We start from the raw sequence: 24963 nt of genomic DNA, 5'->3' as shown, positions 1-24963 counted from the left end.
ATACTGATAAACTTGAAAAAGTAAAAACTTCTATACATACACACCAAAAGGTACAGAAATAAGAATTAAAATAAAATGACAAACAGAAATAAACATATATGTATATTTGTAATATATGAAACAAACATTAAGACTCTTGATTTATAATTAGTACTTTTAACTTAGTAATAAAAAGACAACTAACTCAACAAAAAAATAAAGTGTATCAAAAGTCACAAAAAATTTCAAATAGCCAATAAGACTATGAAAAAAAAAAATCTAGCAATATTAATAATAAAAAAAACTAAAATTAAAATGATAAATATATTTCACATATCAGGTGGGCAACTATAGATCTATCTAGTGTTGTTGATGATTCAGGGAAATTAGTATTCTCACACAATGCTGGCATGGATATAAATTGATCCAACAGTTATGAAAGGTAATTTGGCAGGAAACATCAAAAGTGTTTAAAATGTGAATACCATGTGGTCACCTGATTCTATTTCTAACAACTTAGAATAAAACTATTAGGTTGGTGCAAAAGTAATTGCGGTTTTTAGGTTAAAAACAATTGCAAAAACTGCAATTACTTTTGCACCAACCTAATTTAAAACATGCATACATGTTTTACCTATAAGGTTGTTTATTTCAGCATTGTTCATATTAGAAAAAAATTGTAAACGCTTAAATATCTGTTCATAAGGAATAGTTAAGTAAGTTTATGATACATCCATACCAAAGAATACTATTCGATCAGAAAAAAAAAGATGTTATAGACTATTTAAGAAATGTGGTGATTGTTCATTATATATATTTAGGTTAAAAGTGGATTAATAAATAGTATTAGGCAAAATGATCTCATGTTCTATAAAAAGGAAAAAAAAATAAATGGAAGGATAATCATCAAAATACTAATGGTGATTGTCTCTGATTGTTGGGTTAAATGACAATTTAAATGTTACTGCTAAGACAATTTAATAATTTTTCTGGAGTGAACATGTATTGCTACTATAATATAAAAGCAGTAAGAAATGGTTTTAATTTCAACAAACAAAAAAGTAACAGAGAGGGGGGCGGCGGGTTAGCTCAGTTGGTTAGAGCGTGCTGGTTCGATCCCCACATGGGCCACTGTGAGCTGCGCCCTCCACAACTAGATTGAAACAACTACTTGACTTGGAGCTGGTGGATCCTGGAAAAACACACTTAAATAAATAAAAGTTAAAAAAAAAAATAACAGAGAAGTTGGTTCCTTGTTCTCAGGACTCATGATTAATCAGCTATAATATCTGTCTCTTTACATGTGTCAAGCATCTTACTTAGTACTTGACACCCATTATTCTATTTGATCCTTACCCCTTTTTTAAGTATCAGTAATCCTATGCATGAGGTCCTGGGTTTAGAAAAAGGAGCATGCTCAAGGCCAGAGTGACAGAGCTGGAATGCCCCCCAATCTAGCTGTGTCTGATGCCAAAATTTATGTTCTTAAATACACACTTTCCTAGGGCCTGTTGTGGAGTAATCAGGCCTTTTGTGAGTAGACCAAAGAAACTAAACACCACTTATTGCACAGTTTGGCGCAAAACTGTTTTGGGATTCTAAACAACACACGTATAAATGGTCTCTGGGAAACAAATTTTTCTTAAACTGTACATCCCTTCTACCTGTTTGCACCATCTGTGTCTCTCTCACATTTATCCTTATTGGAGGCAACATCCAGAGTAGGTAAGCGCTGTGGCCCCAAAATTAGATTTCCTGTGTCAAACCTGAATCTCCTCCTTAATACCCATAAAACCCTTGGCAGTGGTTTAACCTCACTGGGTTTGATTCTTCATCAGTAAAATAAAGACTTCTTCTACCTCAAGGAGTTCCGGTGAGGATTAAATTAACTAATCCTCATAGCGCTTTGTTAGCTAAATGTCTGACACACAGCAAGAACTTGATAAATGACAGCTATTCCAATTATTAAAGTACTTTTTGGACAGTACATTCCCCAAGGGCAAAAATTACATGTTACACTACTTATAAATGCCCTGGAAAACTCATTTGATTGATCAATAGACTGAAGCTGGACATAAAGTAATATCTGATGGGAAGTATCAGCACTGCAATTTTCTGCTCTGATTCAACAAGAACCCTAACCTTGTTCAACTTTGTTCACTAATAGATGGCTTGTTTTATTCTTACCGGCCATGCAGTGACTAAAACAAAATCACTACTTTAAAGCTGTCTTGCATGTCTTTATTAATCTTTACTGTTCTTTTACTGATTGCATGTTCAATATTTAAATGCAAGTTACTTTCATTTCAACAAGGCCTTTCAGGGCAAGATGTAACTTTACCAGTCTAAAAATAGTTAAATGATACCTGAATTGAAACATCCTTGAATGTTTATTTATGGCACCATGTAGAAAAGTAAGTGTAACCTATCTCTCTCTTTTAGCAAGAAAGTAGCAGGAAAGAATCATGGCTCAATCTTTCATTCAAAGTATTTAATCAGTGTTCGTGTATTATGTGTTACTTTGAAGTCAGTGAAGCTGAAAATCTCACTTTAGAAAGTTCTTTTAATCCTTGAGAGTGCAACAGTGTACTGATTTTAATTATGACATGGCAGATTTTAAAACAAATATGTAAATATTAATGTGCAAGTCCTGACATAATTCTGTGATATGCCACAAAACAGACAGTGAACGTGTACTTTGATCTAATTGGGATCACTCTAAATAAGCCCAAGGAACCCAATTAAAAACTATGAGTTTCCCAAGGGCTGAGTCAAGAGTCCTACCTGACAATGCTCTTCTAGTGGCTAAATGACTTGCACTGAAAAACAGAGTATCAACAATTCTATTTATAAAGAAAAAATTGTCTTGGAATTTTTCTTCTACTATAACGTTTTCAATTCAAATTAGTGATGACAATGCAAGGAAGAAACTTGACTGGGTCAAACTAATGCTTTATATCTCTGAACATGTCACTTCTCTTAAAAACCTCCAATGACTCTCAAGTGACTTCAAGAGCATACCCAGCTTGGCATGCAAACTCCACCATGATTTCGCTACAGCCTAATTCATGGTCCCAAGACAGCGCTCTCCCTTCCATCCACCTTCCCTCCATATCCTTCACTCCAGCTAAGGGTCATCCATCTTTCCCTCAGAATCAGCTGCACTCTTTAGCCTCCATGTGTCTTTATAAATGCTGATTCCTCTCCAAGAGAACATATTTAAGACCATAGCCACTCTGTATATCCCTCAAGGCTTTGCTCAAATGCCACTTTCTCCCTTAATACTGTGATCGCACCAAAGGATGATAGGGATTAGATACCCTTCTCATAATGTTTAACAGCAATACAAAGACATCACCATAAATATCTAAATAAAAATGGTATGCTTGTCATAGAAATAGAAAGAGAAAACAAAATCCTTGGGGCACCCTCAACTGGAATGCTGCCTCTAATCCTAGACAAAATTGGGGGGCTGTCATGGATAAAATTCCCCCTTTAAAAATGAATCTTCTTTCTCTTTGTACCCATAATATGCGGTTTTCCTTTTATTTTGGCCTTGAATACATCCTGCCTTGTGTAACAGTTGTTTATGTTTAGACTCCTATATTATTTCCCCTGCTATTTCCTGAGACCAGGAATGAGGTGTATTCACCAGGTATCACCCACACTCCTTAACAGGGAGCATTGCTCAACATAGGTGTTGAATACTTTGGGACCTGGAAATGAGAACTGACAAATTAGGAGAGGCCCAGTTTGAAAAATCAGGCCATGATTAATGGCAGTCTTATTACTTTCAAGTACACACACTAGCAGTTCTGTCAGTGACCTCTGTCTAGAATCTCTTTGATTTCATTTTTAGATCACTCCCCCATCTCCCAACCTAGAATTCCTTTTTGTTGTTGTTGTTTCCCACTGTGATGTTCCTTATATATCAGTTCTCAAATTACATTTTTGAATGAGAACAAAGTGTTTCATTGTTAAAATGAAAGTATGGCCATTCTTCTCCAATTCACACCCAAAACAAATAAATCTATGATTAGAATTTTTCAGTTTTAAATTTTGCTCAAACCTCTTTTATCTCAACTAGAATCTATGTCCACAAGTATATAGCTATTTCATGAGTTCATATAAAAAGAACATAATTTTTCAGGTGTTCCACCTGAACACCAGAGAGAATCACTCTTCCAACCCTTTAAGATAACAATCTTATACATTGTATTATACCAAGAGGTTCAAAATACTAGTCTGGTTTTCTAAGGGTCGACAGTTTAAAACTTGCATAAAGAAACTGATTTAAAATGTTGACACAGAATACCAAAAGATAAGATATTTCAGTATCTAAAATAACATAAACCGAAATACAAGGTATGATCAAAAAATATGGTGAATGTTTAAATTACAAAATGTATATATACATTGCCATTAATCCCTCTGAAAATACTCCCCCTCACTTAGAACACACTTATCCCATTGTTCTTGCCACTTTCTGAAGCAGCTCTGGAAGTCCTCTTTCATGAGTGTCTTTATTTCACCCTCCATCATGACAACTCTCCATGTCACACATAGCTTCTGGTATGGTAATTTCTGTCAAATAAAAACATTACCCCACCTTATTCACCAATCTGGCACTGTATGACTTCTGGCTCTTCCCCAAAGTCAAAATGACCATGAAAGGTAAACGTTTTGAATTGATTCAGGACGTCAAGGCAGCCACAGCAGTGCAACTAAAGACACTCATGAAAGAGAACTTCCAGAACTGCTCCAGAGTGCTAAGAATGGTGGGATAAGTGTGTTCGAAGTGAGGGGGAGTATTTTGAGGGGGATTAATAGCAATGTATCTTACTATAATACATTTTTTAAACATTCATTGTATCTTTTGATCATACCTCGTACAATGACTCCAGTTTTCAAAAATAGAGAAAATACACACAAAACATAAATTTTGTAAGTTCCATTTTACAAATGGTGGTTTAATTACAAAATGCAGCATTTTCCTTTCTGACTTAAGCTACTGGCCTGTGCCAGATATTACTATAGACTTTTATCTGCTAACAATCAAGTCATGACAACTCAAAAACCTTTATTTTGTGGCTTTTATGTCTATCCATGTATAGATACTTCTATTTGTAGATAGATATACACATATATATCCATATATATCATTTATGTAGGATTTTTATTTTCTGTTTATCTTTGTCTTCTATTTTCAGACATTATTAATGTTCCTGTTGAGATTGTTATTCTAGCAAAATCCTGATAGCTAGCCTTGACAAGTAGATCTTGCAGTTCTGTGAGTTTTGATTCATGATTCAATCACGCCCCAGGATTCTCAAATTAAAAGTGTCATGGAAATGTACATTGCACCTTTCTTACACATTCAAGGTACAATACACAGCATTGCTCCCTGCTGCAGCTGAGCTTGGTTGCTGTCTGCTAAGCATCATGACCTTTTGTTTCCAAACAGATTGCATTGTCCTAATGAATATTGTATTCCTCAGAGAATTATTTTCTTTATTCATTTCCTAGCAATGGGATGAACTATTACTTAAGATGAAATTCATATCTAAAAGAGTTTAGTCCCCTGTTCCCAATACATTATTATATTATTAAATAATTATGAAGGATAAAGTCAGAAAAGAAAAAAAAAACTTCTATGCTGTGTCTTTCAACCAATAGATATCAAGAATGTTAAACTCATCTGCCAGAAACAAAAGTCATGTCTAGGAAAAGGAAACTTGCTGTTTCTCTGTTTCTTGTAAAGTACGTACTTCAATAGGTTTGCAAAGTATGAAACTCCAATAAAAGCTCTGTATTTTTTTTCCAGAGAAAATCTAAAATTGGAAACTTACTTCCAATCTATGAGTGGTCTGTAGAAAGTCATCTATCAATTTAAAAATAAGCAGATAAAGGCATAAATGTGAACTCATCTAGTAAAAATTTCTAATAAAAGTGTTAAGAAAATAGAGATGTTCATTCTAGTGGGAAATACCGTTAGTCTTCATTTTTTCCCAGAGCACTTACTTGATAGTTCAGAAACTGTAGAGCCTATCTCTTTCACTTTCATCAAGTAATGCCAACCAACTAGATCCATGAAACTTTGATTAAATTTTTCTTTCTGAAACTCAAATAAAAACTTTTCTAGGGAGAATCCACGTTTTTGTAGCTCTGTGAGACACTGTCCTATTAATGTCAGTTAATTAATCTTGAAAGCTTAGTAGATGGCATATTCAACTGTTAGGAGATAAACTATTATCTTCATTTCTGCATAATATGAATGTTTTTGTTCATGTTATATTTAATATAGATACTGGGGGAAGATTTTAGACAAAGAAAATAATTGCTTTAAATAAAATTTAAAAATTAAGTCTGTGAACAAAAGCAGTAGTTCTTTCAGAATTCAGTGAATAAAGTTTCTCTCTTTTGAAAAGAAATGTGCTTCATCTTTTCTGATTACAAGAATTAGACAACTCACTATGTTTCTCTTTCTCACTTGGCTGCCAGGAAACTCAGGGCTGAACAAAGTGTCCATTCACAAAAAATGCTTTCCTGCTCATATTTAAGCATATTCTTTTCATTTTTTCTTGGATTTTTAGTTCATGGTTGTTTATTTCTATCTTATTATTCCAAAACATCTAAATTCTATATATACAGAAAAAGACAGATAGTTCATTGATTTCAACAAGAAATTCATTCCAAACCATTTATTGTGCATCCACTATATGTCATTCTATTCTAGAAGACGGGGATACAGTTAGTTTTAAAAGATTATTTTCATGAGAGACGCAAATATATCTAACTGCCTCCTTAAGGGGGGGGGGAATCTGTCAATCAAACCAACTTCAAGAAAATGAAAATTTAAAAAGAATTTCCTTAAAAGGCTGCCAACATCTATTTAACCCTCACAAAGTAGAAGTTAATATAGTGAGTGTAGTTATCTTTTGACTGTTGCTTACAGTGGTATGGAAAACTGGATACTTAATTACACAATTCTCAAGGTTCCTGCAATAAAACCAACCTTCATCCTTGGGCATGTGCTAAACACTAATAACTCCACTCATGAAATAAAAGCTTTTAAATAAATTGTCCCTTAACAGAGATCAATTTAAACATTTGAACTTCCAAGAAAGGGGGCTTTGGGTCTTAGATTTCCTAACTTAAGAGTTTCTGATGTAACAAATAAGTAGCACCTATTGGAGCGAGCCAAGAAATACCATGCACTTTGTGTGGCTGACCAGGCAAGAATAATTAACTGGTAAAGCAGTTCCCTTTTATAGATGACTTCAAGGTTGGTGGGCCTAAATTTGCCCTTGCTTTCAGCTTTGTTTTGCTTTACTGGCTTGCAAATATGTGTCCCACAGTGACCCTGGGTTGGCCTGCTTGCTGCCAAGCTGATGCTGAGAAAGGTATTGAAATTTACAAGGATTTTGCCCCTGGCCTCCACTCTCAGAGTGCAGTATTCTCACAGGCACTTTAAAGGGTTGCGGTTTAAAATAGCCAAGTAGTTAGGGATGCAAGTGCGTGTCACCTGCCCCAGTACTTACAAATAGACTAGAACTTCTCTCAGGGCAACCTGCTTGTCTGCCCTTTGCAAGAGAAACTGTAAACAATTATAATAGTTCAGATAGGGCAAAATGTTGGACTCAATTTGAACTATGTGCTCTTAGGCTTCTCAGGCTAACATAAAGTTCTTTAAATAACAGAGCTGCTTGTATTTCACTGAGAAACTAAGTAAAAACATTTTTTAAAGTGTTGTCGTGCCTTAGTGACTTTCTATGAGAACCCAACACTAGAGTGGCCAACAATCTTTAAGTAATTATGAGCAGCACCTCCAAGGATTCAGAGAAGCCACAAATAAAGTGTGACAACTGATCCTGACTAATCAGAGTGCTCTAATAAAGAAAAAGGCAGACCAAGAAGAATTTTAAAAGATGCAGATTTGTTCCCAAAATGCTGCAAGGGGAATTTCAGAATTGCAGCGAAATAATCACTTCATTAATTTGTGCAACAAAACTCAGATTTTGTAGGACAAGGTAAGATTAGGTCAAGATCACCACATTATAAGTACATGTGCAAAAACTGGAACTTTATATTAAACGGATGAGGGATGGTTGGGGAGGAAGTTCAGGACCACTGAGTCTGATGTTTCCAGATTTCGGCATTCCACATCTCATTCTCATGTCTTTAAGTGAGTTAAATCACACACGCACAGAAAGAGGGCGGGATGACCAATTTCAGGAAGGTGCTGATTCTCCCCTCCTCCAATCCCTTTAGATCCCTGGTCCTGAGTTTTGTTTCCTAATGACATTTCGTTTCTAGGAAAGTCCCTCGTATTGTCGGTCTAATTATCTCATTGTACAAATCTTTGAAAAAGGAAAGAACTGTGGTTTGCTCTGCGCGCGGGCATCTTTTCTTCTGCCGGGCCTCCTAGGAAGACTGCGACCAACTTTGGCTGAAAAGGATGTCGCTGAGGGTCGACGAGGTTTGAAATGCCGCGGTTCTCTCATCTTGTCTATTCTTTCTCTCCTCCTGCACCACCCCTACATCTCCCTTCCCAACCCCGCGATAATCCACCGCCGTTTTTAAGTATGCGGACGCGTTTTAAAGAGTTTCCTCCCGTTTTTCACTCCAACCCGAGAGGTACTTTTAGTGGAAGACCGAGCAGACACGGTGCCTAACCGGGGGATAGCCAAATGGAATACTTGAAAGGAAATAAAAGACTAATTTATAAATTTCGTGCTGCCTAATTGCAATTAAATATTCTGCAGATAAGTGACCATATAAATCGTATCATGGTGTTCAAATCTTCGAGGTCTTTTGCCCTATGCGTTCTTGTTTATTAACAGACTTATATACCGCTTACCATGTACCATGTACTGTTCTAAACACTTGTACAATATGACCTTCTTTGCTTAAAAATATTTTTAAGCGACATTAAGTCAATGTGTGGTTTTCGAACGTCCCTGCTACTTTTTTTTTATAACATGGTACCGCGGTTAAGTCTTCAAAGAAAAATATAGGGAAACTATATCCAGTTGCTATTTTATTGCAAGCAAACCAGTTCCCTCTTAGCAATTTTTCACAATTATTGTAATCGAATACACCAGTATAGTGGGAAAGAACTATTTTTTTTTTCAACGATGATCTCAGGTTGTGCCCCCCAGCGTTTGAAATCGCCGGCTAATTGGCTCGCGTGGCAAACATTAATTGCACCTGTAGGCATTCGCTTTTGGAAAAACATGCTGCCCTCGCTGAAAGTAGTGAAGGACGAGTTCGCGCCAGGCCCGTATTGGCGCGTTCCTCTGCAGTCTGTGCGGACCGGCCATTGGCGCATCCTCCGACGACATGCGGGGCTGATCCGCAAGCCTGCGGCTCATCACTCGCTGAGCTGAGCGGACCGGGAGCCAGTGGGATGCGGGCCGGCTCAGATCCAAGCAGCAGGCTCAGGACGCTGGTGCTGCAGCCCAGCAGACGCACGGGAACCCGTCCTGAGGCCACAGCCAAGCTGGGGGGTCACAGCCCCCCGTGGCCCCGCTGTCCTAAGCTGACCGGGTCCAGCCCCGCCAGGCCCCGCCCGACCCCCGCCGACTGTGTTTGCCCGGAGTTAAATTTCACAAGTCAGAATGGAACGTTTCGGGTTTCTGTTCACACGGTTATTGCAGGCAACGCGGTGGGGACCGTACAAAAGAGACGGGGGAGTGTAGGTTAAGTCGTTTTGTGTTTTAATGAGGGCTTAACACGTTGGCTACAAGTCCTTCCCGCTCTCCCCGGGCCCAACCCCAGCCCGGCCGGGTCTTTCACGTCGCATCCTGTCCTTTTCTGCTCTCCACCTCGCGCGGGTCTTGTGTGAGAAGAGAAAGGAGTGTCAAAAAAACACTCTGAGCAGATCCCCGGAAATACATGAATCGGTTAGTGGCGAAGGGTGGTGGTGACTGGTAGACACCTCTTTCTTAGAGGCTTTTCTCCTATAAACTCGGAGGTGTCCCGGCGCACTGAGTGGAGGGTCCGGCTGTCCCCCGACCCACCCGCCGCCCGCCTCCCGGTACTGCGCTTCACGGGCGGGCAAACTGACCCCTGCTGCCATCACGGAGGTACATCTGCGTAGCCTGTTCAAAAATACCGCAGAGCATGGAGACACAGAAGCTTGAAAACATGTTTTGAAAGTACATCTAGAATTTTTACGACCCACGTTGTCCAATGCACTAAAACCTCGACACGCATTCGAACTTTAGGAAAACTGAAAAAATTCAGTTTAGGAAATTGAAAAAAATTCAAATTCCAAGAGCGATTTTTTTCACCTTCGGGATTCTAATTAAATCTACGGCAGCGACTGCACACACCAAAAACTCGAACTTGAAAAACTACTAAAATTGTGTCTTGAAATACCCGCATTGTTGCTCTAGCCCTTCCTGCCACCAGAGTAGACACAACTCCAGCCCACGGTCTACTCGGTAGGATCAACTATCCAAGCCCCATTGGTCAAATGAAAATAACTGATTTAGAGCAAATCGAACACTCTGTGGGGGGCCGACCTCTTAGGCCCTCCGACCGCCAGCGGTTAGGTACCTGGTCGGAGAAACACGTCCTTATCTGTTCACAGCCCGGAGGCTGCGGAAGTAGCCCCGGGAGTCGCTCGGGAGAAAAGTAACTTTGATTCAAGATTTTCAAAACCCCCAGAGGGCAAATGTGACCGCCAGGGTCAGCCACTCAGCAGTTTGGGTCCAGACAAGGGACAGCCGAGTGGGGAGGCTGTTTCGCCACGGCGCCTCTCGACGTCACACACACTCGCTCACACTCAGCCACGCGCTTGGGGTTATTCTTTAAACAGAGGACTGAAACTCGACCGGCAGACGGCGGGGCGAGGAGGAGGGCCCAAACCCGAGGTCCCAGAGCCCGCCCCGCACCTGCCCGCCCTCGCCCACGTCTGCACGCTTCCCAGTTAGAGAGAGCAGCCTGGCGCTCCCGCTCACCGCGGTCTCTCCCTGCCCGCGCGCAGCTCCCGGCCCAGGTGTAAGGCCGCGTTCCCACGCCTCAGCCCGAGCCTCGCCGCAGGTTAGGGCGAGAACGGACCCGCCCCTTCGCCCCAGCCAATCGTGGCCACGCCGATCCCGAGGAGGCGGTGCCCGCCCGGGCGGTGAGGATCAGCGCGCGGGAGGCGGGCGAGGTAGCCCCGCCCGCGCGGGGGGGCGTGGCCGGCGCCTGCTCTTGCGGCGGAGCTGGGCTGCGGCGTGGGAAAGATCCGCGAGGAGCCGACCGCGCCGCGGCGGGAGCGGTTCCTGCCCGGGCCCAGGGAGGGAGGGAGGGAGGGGAGAGGCAGGCAGGGAGAGCGCTGCGCCCGGCTCGGCGTCCGTGGCTCCGGCCGGGCTGCGCCCCGTGCCGTCTTCGCCGCGATGAAGCGCCCCTGCGAGGAAACCACCTCCGAGAGCGACATGGACGAGACCATAGACGTGGGGAGCGAGAACAATTACTCGGGGTGAGCTCAGGCTTGGCGGGAGCTGGCCGGAGCCCGAGGCGTCGGGGAGCTTTGTGCACGAGCAGCTCCTTGGAAATCCCGAGGCTCCTCTCCGCGGCGTCCTAACGGAGCCGGGAAAGTTTTGCCCGAGAAACTTTGAGTGGTGGGCGCTCACGGAGCGTGCATTGGGTGGGGCGAGGGATGTCGGTTTTCACTGTAGGGGTGGGGCGCAGAGGACCGGGGACGCGACTGACAAGAATACGGGAGTTGGCGAGGGAGGGTGCCGGGTTGCCAGCGTGGGGTACACGGACAGGCACGTCCCGGCGATGGGCGACGCCCCCGGCCCTCAAACTGTGTTTGGGAGCATTTTCAAAATGGGCCAGGCGAAAAGAGAAACAAATTGATTTTTTCAGTTTTAAAGAAACTAAAAAGATAACTTCCTTTCTGGAGAAATTAAAGCAGCTTGCGGATGTCAAGGCTAAGTAGGTTGAGCTTTCCAGGTTGACGTGTGTGACTAGGCTGACGAGAGAGTGAGTGACAGATGTAAGGATCGTTTCTGGCATCATCTCTTTGACTGCTTGTTCTTAAGTCTGGAAAAGATCGAGGTCGTGATCACAGAAGCCAGACCTCCACTTTCCAGTGACAGAGGGAGATTACCGAGGCATTTTAGTGCCAAGGCGGGTCAAATGATAATTGCTTCTAATTGGCATCCTCAGAAGCACCTTAATTATTTATCTGCAGCTGTCACTCAACGCAGAATTCTTCCTACTTTTGGAAAACTTGCAATACTGTTTTTTCTTTCAATGCTGTTATTCTAATATATACAAACCAAAGCCTGAAATCAGTAAGAGCAAAGATATTTATATGAAACATTGTTTGCAAAGTATCTTCTAATTTTAAAATGTATCATCTTAAAAAATGAGATCAGAAAAACAGAAGATATGTGAAAGGCGAAACCAGTTGAAAAGGTGTGGGAATGAGGGAAACAGTTAATTCAGAAATAAGATCCAGAAATGAGAAGGTGAGGTAATAAGATCCTGGTGTGTGCAACATTTCTAAAATGAAAGAGAATAACAGGAACCTGGAGAATTTGAGAATATAAAGAAGCATAGAATCCATGAATTATGAAGAGTAACAGATAAAACTAGAAAGGATGATAAAAATTGTAAGTGGCAAAGTAACAATTTGATTATACTTTCAATATAAAATACCTTTTCGTTAAGAAACCTAGACGTTTCAGTTTAGATTGAAGGCACAACGATACTCACCTACAAGTTTCATTTTCAAAGTAAAACATTTATCTACGTAGTATTGACCTAATTTTAATTTTTGTACCTGTGGCATTTAATTGGGGGCATTCTTTTGGAAGATTAGTATACAAAACATTTCATTTGTCTTTTTTGTTCCTGTTGTGAGATATGAATAATTGAAGTTTTGGAATACTAAGATAACTGCTGTTTATTTTGAAGATTGCATCTAGGTACAACAGTTGCATATGTGATGACTGTATATGTTTGGTAGTGGTGCTAAACATGGCCTTTATTTTAAAATAGCTTTGCTTTGTTCAGTGTGTCTGACCGGATTGAGGAGGAGGATGCTATTAGAGATTAGTTGACTTTTAAGAAACATTTAAGAAACTAATGTCTAACTTCTCACCCTGACTGCCCATAAGTATCTCACTGGGAGACGTAATAAAAGTTTAGGGATGTTTTTGCCAATGGATTTAGCATCTAGGATTACTCATTAAAATTTTTAAAAAGGCATGATTCCTACCTGCAAAGAGATATAAGGGCTGAAAGCAAAGTATGTTAAGAGTAAAGAATAAAGAATAAACACAAACCTGAACTGTGCAATTACTCTGAATCTTTAATGGATGCCATCAAGTACCCAGAAGAAACAATTGTTATGGTAATACAGCACCTGACATACTCTTCCTATTTCATAGGCAAAGTACTAGCTCTGTGATTAGATCGAATTCTCCAACAACAACATCTCAGATTATGGCAAGAAAGAAACGAAGAGGGGTATGTGGTTTTTCTTTCTTTTTATTTCATGTAATCCAGCCTAGTGTGTAACAGTTGTGTTTTTCCATTATGAATAATTTTATTTTTTGTGTGTTCATAAACTTTTGTTGTTGTTTTGCTTTCTTTGGGATAGATAATAGAGAAAAGGCGTCGAGATCGGATAAATAACAGTTTATCTGAGCTGAGACGACTGGTGCCAACTGCTTTTGAAAAACAAGTAAGCTACCCTCACCCCTGACCACTCCACCAAAAATCTCAAAAAATCTGATTCTCAACTGGGAATGTGGGTTCTTGTTAAAGCTCATTAAAATAGTAGTATATGTGCTCTGATCTGGCACAGAGCAGTGATTTCAATAAAATGCTTTGTTGTGGCAAAACTATTAAAAACATAATCCATCGTGAAGTTGAAAAACATTTCCATTCTTGAGCTTATTTTCCCCTTAAGGGTAACAATGTTCATGCTTTCTCTGTTCTTTCTATGAAGACCAGTAGTGGTTTTGTTTAAAACCAAATTGTATGTAGTCTTCTTCAGAAAAAGAGATATATGTGAAATTTCATTTTTGTCTCAAATAGTTTTTTAAAAAATAAGCTTTTTATTGTAAAAATGACCAAAGCCCAGAAAGTAATATAGCTAGCTCTACTTTCTAAATAATAATACTAAAAAAATTTACTTACCAAACCACTTGGTTTCATTTTTAATTCCTGGATTAACAGAATGATGTTCGATTTACAACATCTCTTTTGAAGTTTGGTAAAAATCAAACTAGCCATGTGCCCCTTTTTTCAAATATTCCTTTACAAAAAATAAAAATAAAAAAATCGCCCACTTAAAAGAGTAGGAAACCAAATATTTAAATCTTTCTTTGTCGTTTTGGAAAAGTTGTTCTCCTGCTGCCATGGTTGATGGCACAGATTTCTAAGAGCATCTTTCAAAGAATGTGGCATCATACCCTTTTTGAAAATACTTTCAATTTAGAGTATAACACAGCAGTTGTTTGTTTATTACATTTGCTGTTTATTTCATGAATCACAAACATTATAAAGCAAGCCCTACAAAGCCCTTGGAAATTATCCAGACTGCAGTTTTGTTATTAGTCACTTTCACTGAAACTACTATACATCTTCATGGAAAAATTGAACATTGACAGAAGTACAAGATGGAATATGCTATTGATTATACATTTTTAAGAGAAAAAAAGCCACCCATTCTGTATTTTGAAACTGTCTTTGATAAACTAAATGTAATGTGGAAATTATAGTTTTGATATGGTAGCATTTTCAAATGACAATAGGCTAAAAATGAAAAATATCAGTAATCAGTGATGTTTTTAGTTTGAGTACTGTTATGAGCACAGATATGAGGCACAGTTAGTTTGGTGATTTATTTTTCTTGGTATGTTAGTTTTTTTTCCTTAAATGTAGACTTAAAACAAACTTTAAAAGCAAACTTCAGTTGTTTGGCAGTTACCATAAACACAGACTTTCCCATTTGCCAAGCTTGGCTACCAACCCGTAGTGAGCTGGCCCTGTCACAATATGATTAGAAGGGTGTTGTTTCAAGCAGTTTAAATAACTGGCATTCTCACCATGTACTGGGTGCTGATAATTTTCACAAAACAAGTAAAGCATAGGAACCTGAAATAACTTCAGTTTCCTTTTCAGAAAAACATATTGATTTAATTATTTAGCTCTTCCAGGAAATTGAAGCCACCCACAGCACTCTGAGACAGTTTGAGGTAGCACATTTTTATTTTACTTCGTGTCCCAGAGGTTGCCTTTTTTTTAAAAGGGGGGAGGGACATAAAAATATATTTTCAAGACAGTTTTATTAAGAACTATTTTGAAGGACTCAAACATCCTTAAGTATTTCTGATACTTACAAGGTAAGTAAATTATGCTTTCTTGTTTATGATCTTGGGATTCACAGTGACACCTGCTGGTGATTATTGGGAAAAAAATCATTAAAAATCCCCTATTGCAGTTTTGGTTCTTCTTACCAGTGGTCTATTATGAATTACCTTAAAGACTTGTTAGAATTTTCTGCTTGAAAAAATTACTTTCAACAATACTTTGCTAAGATCTTATCTCCTTATTCTCTAGATTTTATTCAACTGGTCTAGACTTCAGCATAATATAGGACTATTGGATGTCCTATATAATTGGATAATAAAATAAAGTCTATTATTAACCAGGGTACTGATAGGATGTAAAGTTTGAGATTTTCACAATTATAATGATTTTAGTGGAGTGATACTGGGAATATAGTTATTCTTATGATTAAAAAATTATTATGCCTTTTAGTCTTTAACAGTTAAAATGGGAAATACTGTGATTGGGTGTGACATAGTAATTAGTGTTTTCATGTAAAGTTTGAAAAGAATTCAGATTTTTCTATGAAAAGAATTAAACTTAAAATTTTCTAGTGAGAGGGAAAATTGAAAATCCAGTGTAAAATGTTCCAAAATAGTTTCCATAGGACTTATAAGATTTTATTATTTGTTTATGCAGGGATCTGCAAAGTTAGAAAAAGCCGAAATACTTCAAATGACAGTAGATCATTTGAAGATGCTTCAGGCAACCGGGGGTAAAGGTAAGTAGGTGACTTCATTTTCCCCACTTTACACCTTTCTTTCTCCATCTTTTTCTTCCTAAGATTATAAGGAAGTCATAGCTGAACAGTTCTTTAACAAGCTGAGATAGGAGGTCCCAGATTAAAGCCATGGAAATCAATGCTAATGGCAGGATTGAACTCGTGGGAAAGAACTTCTGGAACAAAAGAAGCACTTGACCCTAGGCTTGTGTTTGCTTTCATAATACTGTGGGAGTAAAGCTTCATTCACAGCAGCCTGGTCAGAGATTTGTTTGGGACTTCAGAAGTGCATGCTGAAATCTGTACAGAAAGACAAAACAAACACACAAACATCCAAACATAAACAGGAGGTTAGAGGCAATCTTTTTCTTTTTTTTCTTCTTTCTCTTCCCCTGAACCCCTCATTAAACCAGATCTAGGACTCAGTATAATGCAGCTATTCTAAAAGAAGTGACTATAAAATTACTTTCATTGCTGTTTTCAGATTTCAGTTCATCTTAGATTTAGATCAGACAGAGCATTCGAAGTGCAGGGAGTGAATCTGTGCTGGAAACTGTTAATGTGAGTAGTCATTCCTGCGGAGAGCAAACAGAAGCAGATGCCCTGAGCCCAGTGCCCTGGAGAGATGTTCTTTGTAGTGGATAGTGATTTAGGGAAAAATTGTTCAGGGGGTCAGGGTTGGACCCTCACCTATGCTAAAAATAGACTTGAGTTCCTTAAAGCTGTAATATTCATACAGATTTCATTGTTCTGTTTCTTATACATCACTCAGACTGGATTTCGCTCTTTTGTATCTTTTTTACCCTTCAAGTAAGCCTTTGCCATTCATTTTAGCCAAGGGAGTTATTTATTATATTTCATAGCTGGTTAAGGACAGGGTACCACAAGGGGCTGAGTGCTGCTGCACCTACCCCCGGAGGCTTCTCTGTGCTCTGCACCAGCCTTTCACTACATAATGTCATAGTTTGTACTAGATCAGGGCCAGAATAGAGCATTGGAGGGAAATAGCTGGTTATCAAGTAGTGTGGAAATATTTCCATTTTTAACTCCACTATGGCCATACCATTGAGGACCTGTGGAACACAGCCCTGATCTTTCACCTGTGTCAGGTGGGGGGTGATCATTGTATAGGGAAGCCCACATGGTATGACTTACCTTCGGTTGCACCTTCTCAAGGAGTCTTCCTGAATGAATGGGCATGGAATTGTGATTTCTACTCATTAAATGTAACCCTAAGCGTAGGATGCAAACATTCTTACATAATGGAGAAGAGAACTGGGTGAAATCTTAAAAGCCAAGGATCCAGCCCTTCCTGGCCACTGCCTCATCTTTGACCTGAGGCCGAAGTACAAAGGACACTGCTGCACTGTGAGGCCTACACCAGTGCTTTGAGCTCTACAGGCCCCATGATTTTGTCTCTACACCTGCTACTTCAGGATACTAGGAGAACCATTGAATTAAGGATAGTGCAAGAAAAGTTGCTTGATTGCTCTGCCTCCCTTGGCGTTGTCAGCCACAAGACTAAGAATTCTTATCAGGGTTTCAAATATTTGGCACGAGCTATACTTCTAAAGAGGAACATTTTTCTTATGCCTTATTATAAAAACTCAGTTGCTATTCTTGGCTACTTGAACAGTCCGAAAATTCATCCCAGAATAGTTTATCAACGACATTTCCAGGCAAGCACCATACAAGTGGCCTGACTGCCAGGTCATTAGAAAGGTCATCAAGTAGGAGGACGTGTAGGCCTTGCAGATGGGGGGCTGGCATTGTGGGCTCGCACCATGTGAGACTCACAACTGCTATGGGGGCCTCACCGTGTAGTGGTGAAGAGCATGGACTCTGCAGTTAGGGTGCCTGGTTTCAAATCTGGCTCTGCCGTGTATTAGCTCTTTGACCCTGTTAAATGACTAACCCTCTCTGAGCTCCACTTTCCTCATTGGTAAAATGAAGACAGTGCTAGTGTCCACCTCACAAGGTTGTTGTGAGTTTATTCACTTAAAGCCATAGCATAGTGATGGCACAGACTATGTGATATGGACCCATGTGCTATTATTTTTGGCCTAGGATCCATTCACAGCAGACAGTTGCTCATTGTCATTTCCCTATGTATTCACCAACAGGATAGGAATTGCATAATTTATATTCCTTAAGGTGCAACAGAGAACTCTGCCATATACAGCAACCTATAGCTGGCAGACCACAAATTTCAATTATTTCCTGCCTGCTCATGAAAATTCTTGGAAGCTTCTATGGTTCCAGTTGGTTCAATTCTTTACAGTCTTATCTCGATATTGCAGTCGTTTCTAGGAGGATTTAGTAGGATAACCTAAATTTCTAAATCCCTCTGGGTTTCTGAACTCTGTCTACTCTGATGATTATCTCCCACCTTCTTTCATGGAAGTCAGAAGTCTGAAAAGTCGCACAGAGAATCTGAGGATTCTCATGTGAAATCTTTCTGTGGAGCCTGCTTCTTTAGCAAGAGCTTTTCCTCCTAATCCCAGGGGCTTTGTTGCTAACTATGCTGAAGTTCTGGGATAACTATTTTTCTTGCTGATCTTCCACATTTCATGATATTCTCTTATATCATCTCTGTGCTGTTACTTTTTAATAGTGTTTATTTTTGCCCCAAATGTCTTTTTGACCTTCAAATTTCTGTTGGAGTTCTAGCTTCAGGATTTTGAATATTGTGACTACTGTTTTTCAAAGTGCTTTGATTACAGAATAAGATAGTTTAATTATTAATAGATAAATTAGACAGGTAATACTTTGATCTGCAAAATCATAACAAAGATAATGTAGTAAATGCCTTAGATGAAAATAACTGTGTTTGAATGTGATATTTCTCATTTATGTATATAGACATCCCAAAAGTGAGTAAACTTATAAAAGAGATTAAACTTATAATTTGAAAATTAACTTTAAAAAAATGTTACAAATGATAAAAAAAAAATCTGAAAAGGATATATTTTTACATACTGGAGGTCACTCATTCAAAATAGTGACATTTCCCCAAATGCCTGATTATTACTGTATTCTTAAATTGACACTGATAATAATCAGATATTACTGTTTTTCTATTCTAATGTATTATCTTTGAGTAAAAAGGGATTCTCATAAATGTGACCCAGCTCTAGCTATTTTTATGGTAGTCACCTTAGGCTTGGGGATGAATGCATAAACACTGATACAATTAACACACATTTTTTTTCTTGGGTGGATGCCAGGAAAAAGTAAGCTAACCAGGGAAGGGAATATATATTTGATCTTCAAGAAAAGTAAGAGTTATAGTAAGTTTATATCAGCAAAGCGGCCTTATACTGCCTGATAGAAACATAAGATCTTCAAATTAGTAACCAAAAATATTTTTTTAACCATTTTATTTTTATTAAATTTTTTTCGTGCAAAGTAATGACATGATGTTTTCACTTTGTTGGTAAAAAAGAAACTCACTATGAGTCAAGAAGCATTTTTTAAGATATAATAAGTGATGGTTCAAGAAAAGCCCTCTTTCAGAAAGTGCTAAGGCTGTTGATGTGCATTTCAAATCTGTGTTATAAAAGACAGTGAGGATGTTTCAGATAAACCCTTTAATCTCTAACTCATGGGACAGAGACAGAGAGACTGGAACTCTGTATTACCATGAAAAAGTTAGACTAAGGAGTTTCACTATGCCACAATACAAAAGGAGAGACACTATTTTTTTATTCCTGGAAATGTTTGAAACATGGATGTTTTTAATTTTTCCTCCCATTCTGATATCTGGTTGCAAGAACAACTGTAGTATAAAGCATTGCCAAAGTTGCCACACATGCAAATTGTAAGGTACACTTTCTTAACTTCTGCAATCATTAACAACCATAAATAGCAGGCAACGTTTTCAGAAAGGATCGTCGTTCTACCTAAATCTTCCGAAGGACAGAGTGGAACATAGTCGGTGGTTACTCTTAGTAATTGGATCGTTTTGTGTCTCGCTGTCTCTCCTGGCCCCCACTTTGCTCGAACCCCCTTTAGGCTACTTTGACGCACATGCTCTTGCCATGGACTTCATGAGCATTGGATTCCGAGAGTGCTTAACGGAAGTGGCGAGGTACCTGAGCTCTGTGGAAGGCCTGGACTCCTCGGATCCACTGCGGGTGCGACTGGTTTCTCATCTCAGCACGTGTGCCTCGCAGCGGGAGGCGGCGGCAATGACGTCCTCTCTGGCTCACCACCACCACCCCCTCCATCCGCACCACTGGGCGGCGGCCTTCCACCATCTCCCCGCAGCTCTGCTCCAACCCAACGGACTCCACGCCTCGGAGTCAACGCCTTGCCGCCTCTCCACAACTTCAGAAGTGCCTCCTGCCCACGGCTCCGCTCTCCTCACGGCCACATTTGCCCACGCAGATTCTGCCCTTCGGATGCCGTCGACGGGCAGTGTCGCCCCATGCGTGCCACCCCTCTCCACTTCTCTCTTGTCCCTCTCAGCCACTGTCCATGCGGCTGCTGCAGCAGCCACCGCAGCAGCGCACAGCTTCCCTCTGTCCTTCGCAGGGGCGTTCCCCATGCTCCCCCCAAACGCTGCTGCAGCAGTGGCAGCGGCCACAGCCATCAGCCCTCCTCTGTCAGTATCAGCCACGTCCAGTCCCCAGCAGACAAGCAGTGGAACAAACAGTAAACCTTACCGACCCTGGGGGACAGAAGTGGGTGCTTTTTAAGTTTCCAGAAAGTGAACTTCTTTCAATAGTAACTGAATGTCCTTCATTTCAGAGTCAGCTTAAAACCTCTGCACCCAGAGGTAGCCATGCAGATGTCTACAGATCCACAAAGGAACAATAAAGCTATTTGAGACACAAACCTCACAAGTGGAAATGTGGTATTATCTTTTTCTATTTTTTCTTTTTTTGTTTAAGGCAGCTTGGTAACTGATACCAGCAACTTTTGAAAACTTCACACTTGTTTCCATTTAGAGTTTTCCTGGAAAATATATGGACTGTATCATCGAGCAATGCATCAGTATATTTGAGTTGGAGAAGAAAAATGTCCTGACTGAATTCTCTTGAAACTAGATGGAAAAAAGAAAATTGTTTTTATTAAGTGCCTGAGCTAGTAAAGTTTTTTGTTTTGTTTTGTTTTTTTCTGAACGTAGAACATTGCACAAGTAAAAAAGAGTAGAGAGGTTAGGTTAAGAAAGGAAAGGGACAGACTTCGTGTGTTAGGCTGCAGACATACGATGCCAGACAAGAGTACTCTGTTGAAACCAAAAGGTTTTTATTGGCCAAAAGGATTGCTGAAAATAATTTTCAAGTTGAAAGGCCTAGTTTTATCTTAGTTTGCTTTCTCTGTACAGACTTGCCAAGTGATGACATTCAGCAATGCATTGGTATAAGCAATTATTCCATCAGTGCTCAGATTAACAAGTATTTCTGCCCTGCCTGCAAACAAATCCCCAGGCACTTTTTTTTCCATGGCTCAAAATATGGTGCTTCTTTAAATAAACCATACATTTAGAGAGTGCACCCAGGAGCATTGCCTACTGTGTGCCCACCAGAGGCTATTTGATTCATGCCAACTTGAAAACTCCAGTTTATAAAAGCTTAGATTAATTTATTCAGTTTCATTTGGACTGTTTCACATATTTATCCTCCTCGTTTTGTCCTGATAATGAGCACTGTGTATTCTTGTCACCTTTTGTGGGAGAAGTTGCATTTCTGGAGGTGATGAGACAGGAAGAGAGCATTGGGAAGAGAAAAGCCATGATTTTTAAATGCTCTTTGTCAAGCTCGCGATTGTGTTTGATCCCAAATCAAGATGAATGTATGCAATGGGATGTACAGAAATTATTTTTGCCCATGCCTAGACTAGTGCTACATAAGGGTGTTTTTGGTTTTGTTTTGTTTTTTATTTTGTTTAATGACAAAATTATCTCTTAATACATTGAAATTGAACACGTGAGATTTTATGTTTGAAAGATAAAAACACAGCATGTATTATTATGCACTTCATTTCTCTGCTGTGTGGAGAAAGCAATAAACCTGAGAATGTTAAACATTATGCAAAATTATACTTTTAAATATTTGTTTTAAAATTACTGTACCTAGTCTTTTGTGCATTACTTTGTAACCTTTTTTCTATGCAAAAGTCTGCATATCACTAATTAAATGAAGTCCTTTTTGACTATTTTTATGTGGATGAGTTGCTTTGCAGAATGGAAAGTTGATATGAGTTGCCTTCCTTCACTAACAAGTTAAGCCATGGTTTTCTTTTTTTTTTTTTGCTTTTTCAAAGTCATTTGACATAATTCACAGCTTGCTTGAAAATAGCATTTATCTGAGCTTGTAAATCAATTAAGCATAAGTGGATATGACGTTATTTGGAGACAGGAAGTGATTAGTTTCCTCTGCCTTTTATTCTTAATCATGGTTCTTGGAAAAGTGCAAATACAAGAATAGTATACCCAGCATAGGATAATAAGCTAGAATGTGTCATACGTTTTGTAACTCAACAACATTTGTAGAGTGTTTTTAAAAATCACATGCATACATGATAGGCATATATATGCCTCCTGATGATAAATCCTCTGTACCTACCTCAATGAAAATTTCTTTTGATGCTGTAAAAATTATATAGGTATGAAGCCTAAAAGAGACTATTTCAGAGTTCTTAAAGCTATTGGGCCAAACATATTAAATGAATAAAAATGTTTTTATTATGCATGTCAATTATGTTCAAAGTTAAAGGAAAAGCTGGGGGGCTTCTTATTTTTGTTTTGAAAAAAGCGTATAGTTCATCTAATTTCTTCTGTCTGGAAATGGGTAAAAAAGATGAGCAAAAACAGATCACCTTGTTTCTCCTCTCTGTAAGCTCTGTGGTTATAATGTCTTCAGTTAGCTCTGGTGGAATTAGGTAGCAAATAAGAAAATGGATTTAGTAGTATTTGAAGTTTGCTTTTGAATCATAATTTGTAGACAACTGGCATAGAAATATTTTTTTTTATTTAGGATCTAATAGCTGATTCTGTGCCTATTGTAATGTCAGCATTTAAACAAGTTTTCCTTTCTGGAATGTAAACTGTTTTAGAGATCAGAATTTTTTTTTTAATTTGAATTAAATATTTTAAGATAAATCCCCTTCTTCCTTTCCTCCCTTTCTCTTCCTTTTTTTCCTGACATTTCTTCCCCCCACAGGTGCATATGGGTTATTATTTTTCAGTTTAATTGATTAAAAGATTTGCAAACCAACTTGCCACATAGTTGCTAAGGGTTGTCCATGTTGCTAAAGATAATCATTAGAGTAAATTCAGTCATTTAAACTTAATTGGTCCTCAATCATTGTTTCACATCATCAGCTTTTAACATCACATATCACTCTTTCTATTATCTTTGTCACTGAGTTTTTCATCTCTGATCAAATGTTTTGTGAAAGTGGTATTCCACCTTTAGGTGTGGTAATTTTTATGTTTACTACCAAAATGGGAAAGAAATTGTGTTTATATAGTTCAAGGGAAAAAGAACATTTAAGGTTTGATGTATTAGTGGCTTTTATTTGTGTGAAAATCCCAAAATCAACTCAAAGGAATTTTAGTAGGAAAAAGGGGGGTGGGGGGAGGAAAAGGGACATTTTTAGAAATCTTGTTTGCCCAAATGTTAAAAGCTATATGTATGCCTAATTAGAACAGTTTTGTATTTCACAGGAGTGAATCAGGAGGTATTTATTGAGTAACTTCTGTGTACCCAGCACGTGCTGTATATGTCAGGTTTCAAATGGTGTGAAGTAGCACATAAAAGTGTGACCCTACAGCCTGACAGTGACAGGTATGGCCACCATCCTAGCTTTCACAGGGACCCTCAAAAGAAGGCAGTGCCCTAGGAGTAAGGAAAGGGGTTTCTGGGAATTGTTTGGGAGACATTTTGCTCTCCTTGAAATCTTTTGCTATTACAAATGTGATATTTACTATCATAATTGAAGAAATCTGTAGGACTTTTAAAGTGATGTTGAAACAAGAAAAGTCCAAATATTAACTTGAGTGATGGCTCTACGGTCCACATGTACATATGTATCAACAATCATAATGAAGCCTTTTGGATAATCTTCCTTATATGTTCAACTTGTTCTTTTTGTCAATAATTAACACAAAGTAAGAGTAATCACCTTAGGTAACATCAATATAAAGCAAGATGATTTTAGAATTCCATATTTTCATACATCTAAGATTCCATTAATTGCACGATATGCTATTACTTTAAAGTCAGTTTTTATGGAAAAGAACTACCACAATATAACTTTGCACATTGATCATAAGATATACCAATTTCCAGAGTATAAAAATGAAAAAAAGTAATCTTGGATTTGAGGCTGTAATAGAACATAATATTGTACTTGAATGCAATTTTTAAAATCCATGGCTAGATATGTACATAAATTAAAGTGGGGCTGATTTCACGTCCTTTAAAAATACCAGGAAAGGTCCTAGTCAAATCAAAGATTCTGGATTGACTATAAGCTTAATAATCTAAAGATAGATGTATTTTTTAAGCTTTTTATGTTTTTATTGCCTAGTGGAACTAATCCTAGCTCTGCATTTTCCTGAAGAAAGGAATTTGATTTGCCTTGTAATTCTTGTTAAGATCTAAGCAATAACTGAAGTTGTGAATACTTCAGCAACTACAACAAAGCACTACAATAAATATGACATCAGAAACTGACTATAGCTCATATTCTTTGGAAGGATAAGTCTTTGAACTCGATGGGAGATCTTTAAAGGGAGAAAAGCCCCTTAGCTTCCATAGACAATCTTGTATGAGGGGTCAGAGACATATGAGAAGTAGCAAATAGGCATATGTCACTTAAGTACCAGGTGCCACTTTCTCCCTCACTTCTAACTGCAAAGAACAGACAGGAATTGAGTTGGTCAGGGAATCTGGTCCTCTGCTATACCT

General features: G+C 38.8%; 1 protein-coding gene across 2 annotated transcripts; it reads left to right on the top strand.

The window, feature by feature from the left end:
* Positions 1 to 11316: 11316 nt before the first annotated feature.
* HEY2 (hes related family bHLH transcription factor with YRPW motif 2) lies at positions 11317 to 24729 on the top strand. 2 transcript variants are annotated; one of them, XM_019729486.3, is made up of 5 exons: positions 11317 to 11449; positions 13374 to 13452; positions 13586 to 13669; positions 15961 to 16042; positions 20057 to 24729. In XM_019729486.3, exons 1-5 carry the CDS (start codon positions 11367 to 11369, stop codon positions 20740 to 20742), a joined length of 1014 nt encoding a protein of 337 aa, XP_019585045.1. In that variant the 5' UTR covers positions 11317 to 11366; the 3' UTR covers positions 20743 to 24729. The 2 variants fall into 2 exon arrangements, with proteins under 2 accessions (XP_019585045.1, XP_088651596.1); XM_088795470.1 differs by lacking the exon at positions 11317 to 11449 and adding an exon at positions 11726 to 12593.
* The last annotated feature ends 234 nt before the right edge of the window (positions 24730 to 24963 follow it).

This window comes from Rhinolophus sinicus, chromosome 2 (genome assembly GCF_057876585.1).
Source record: "Rhinolophus sinicus isolate RSI-liver-muscle chromosome 2, RSI-T2T, whole genome shotgun sequence".
NCBI lineage: Eukaryota > Metazoa > Chordata > Mammalia > Chiroptera > Rhinolophidae > Rhinolophus > Rhinolophus sinicus.
The sequence above is the reverse complement of the archived record's forward strand: the minus strand, read 5'-3'. Positions and strand labels throughout refer to the sequence as shown.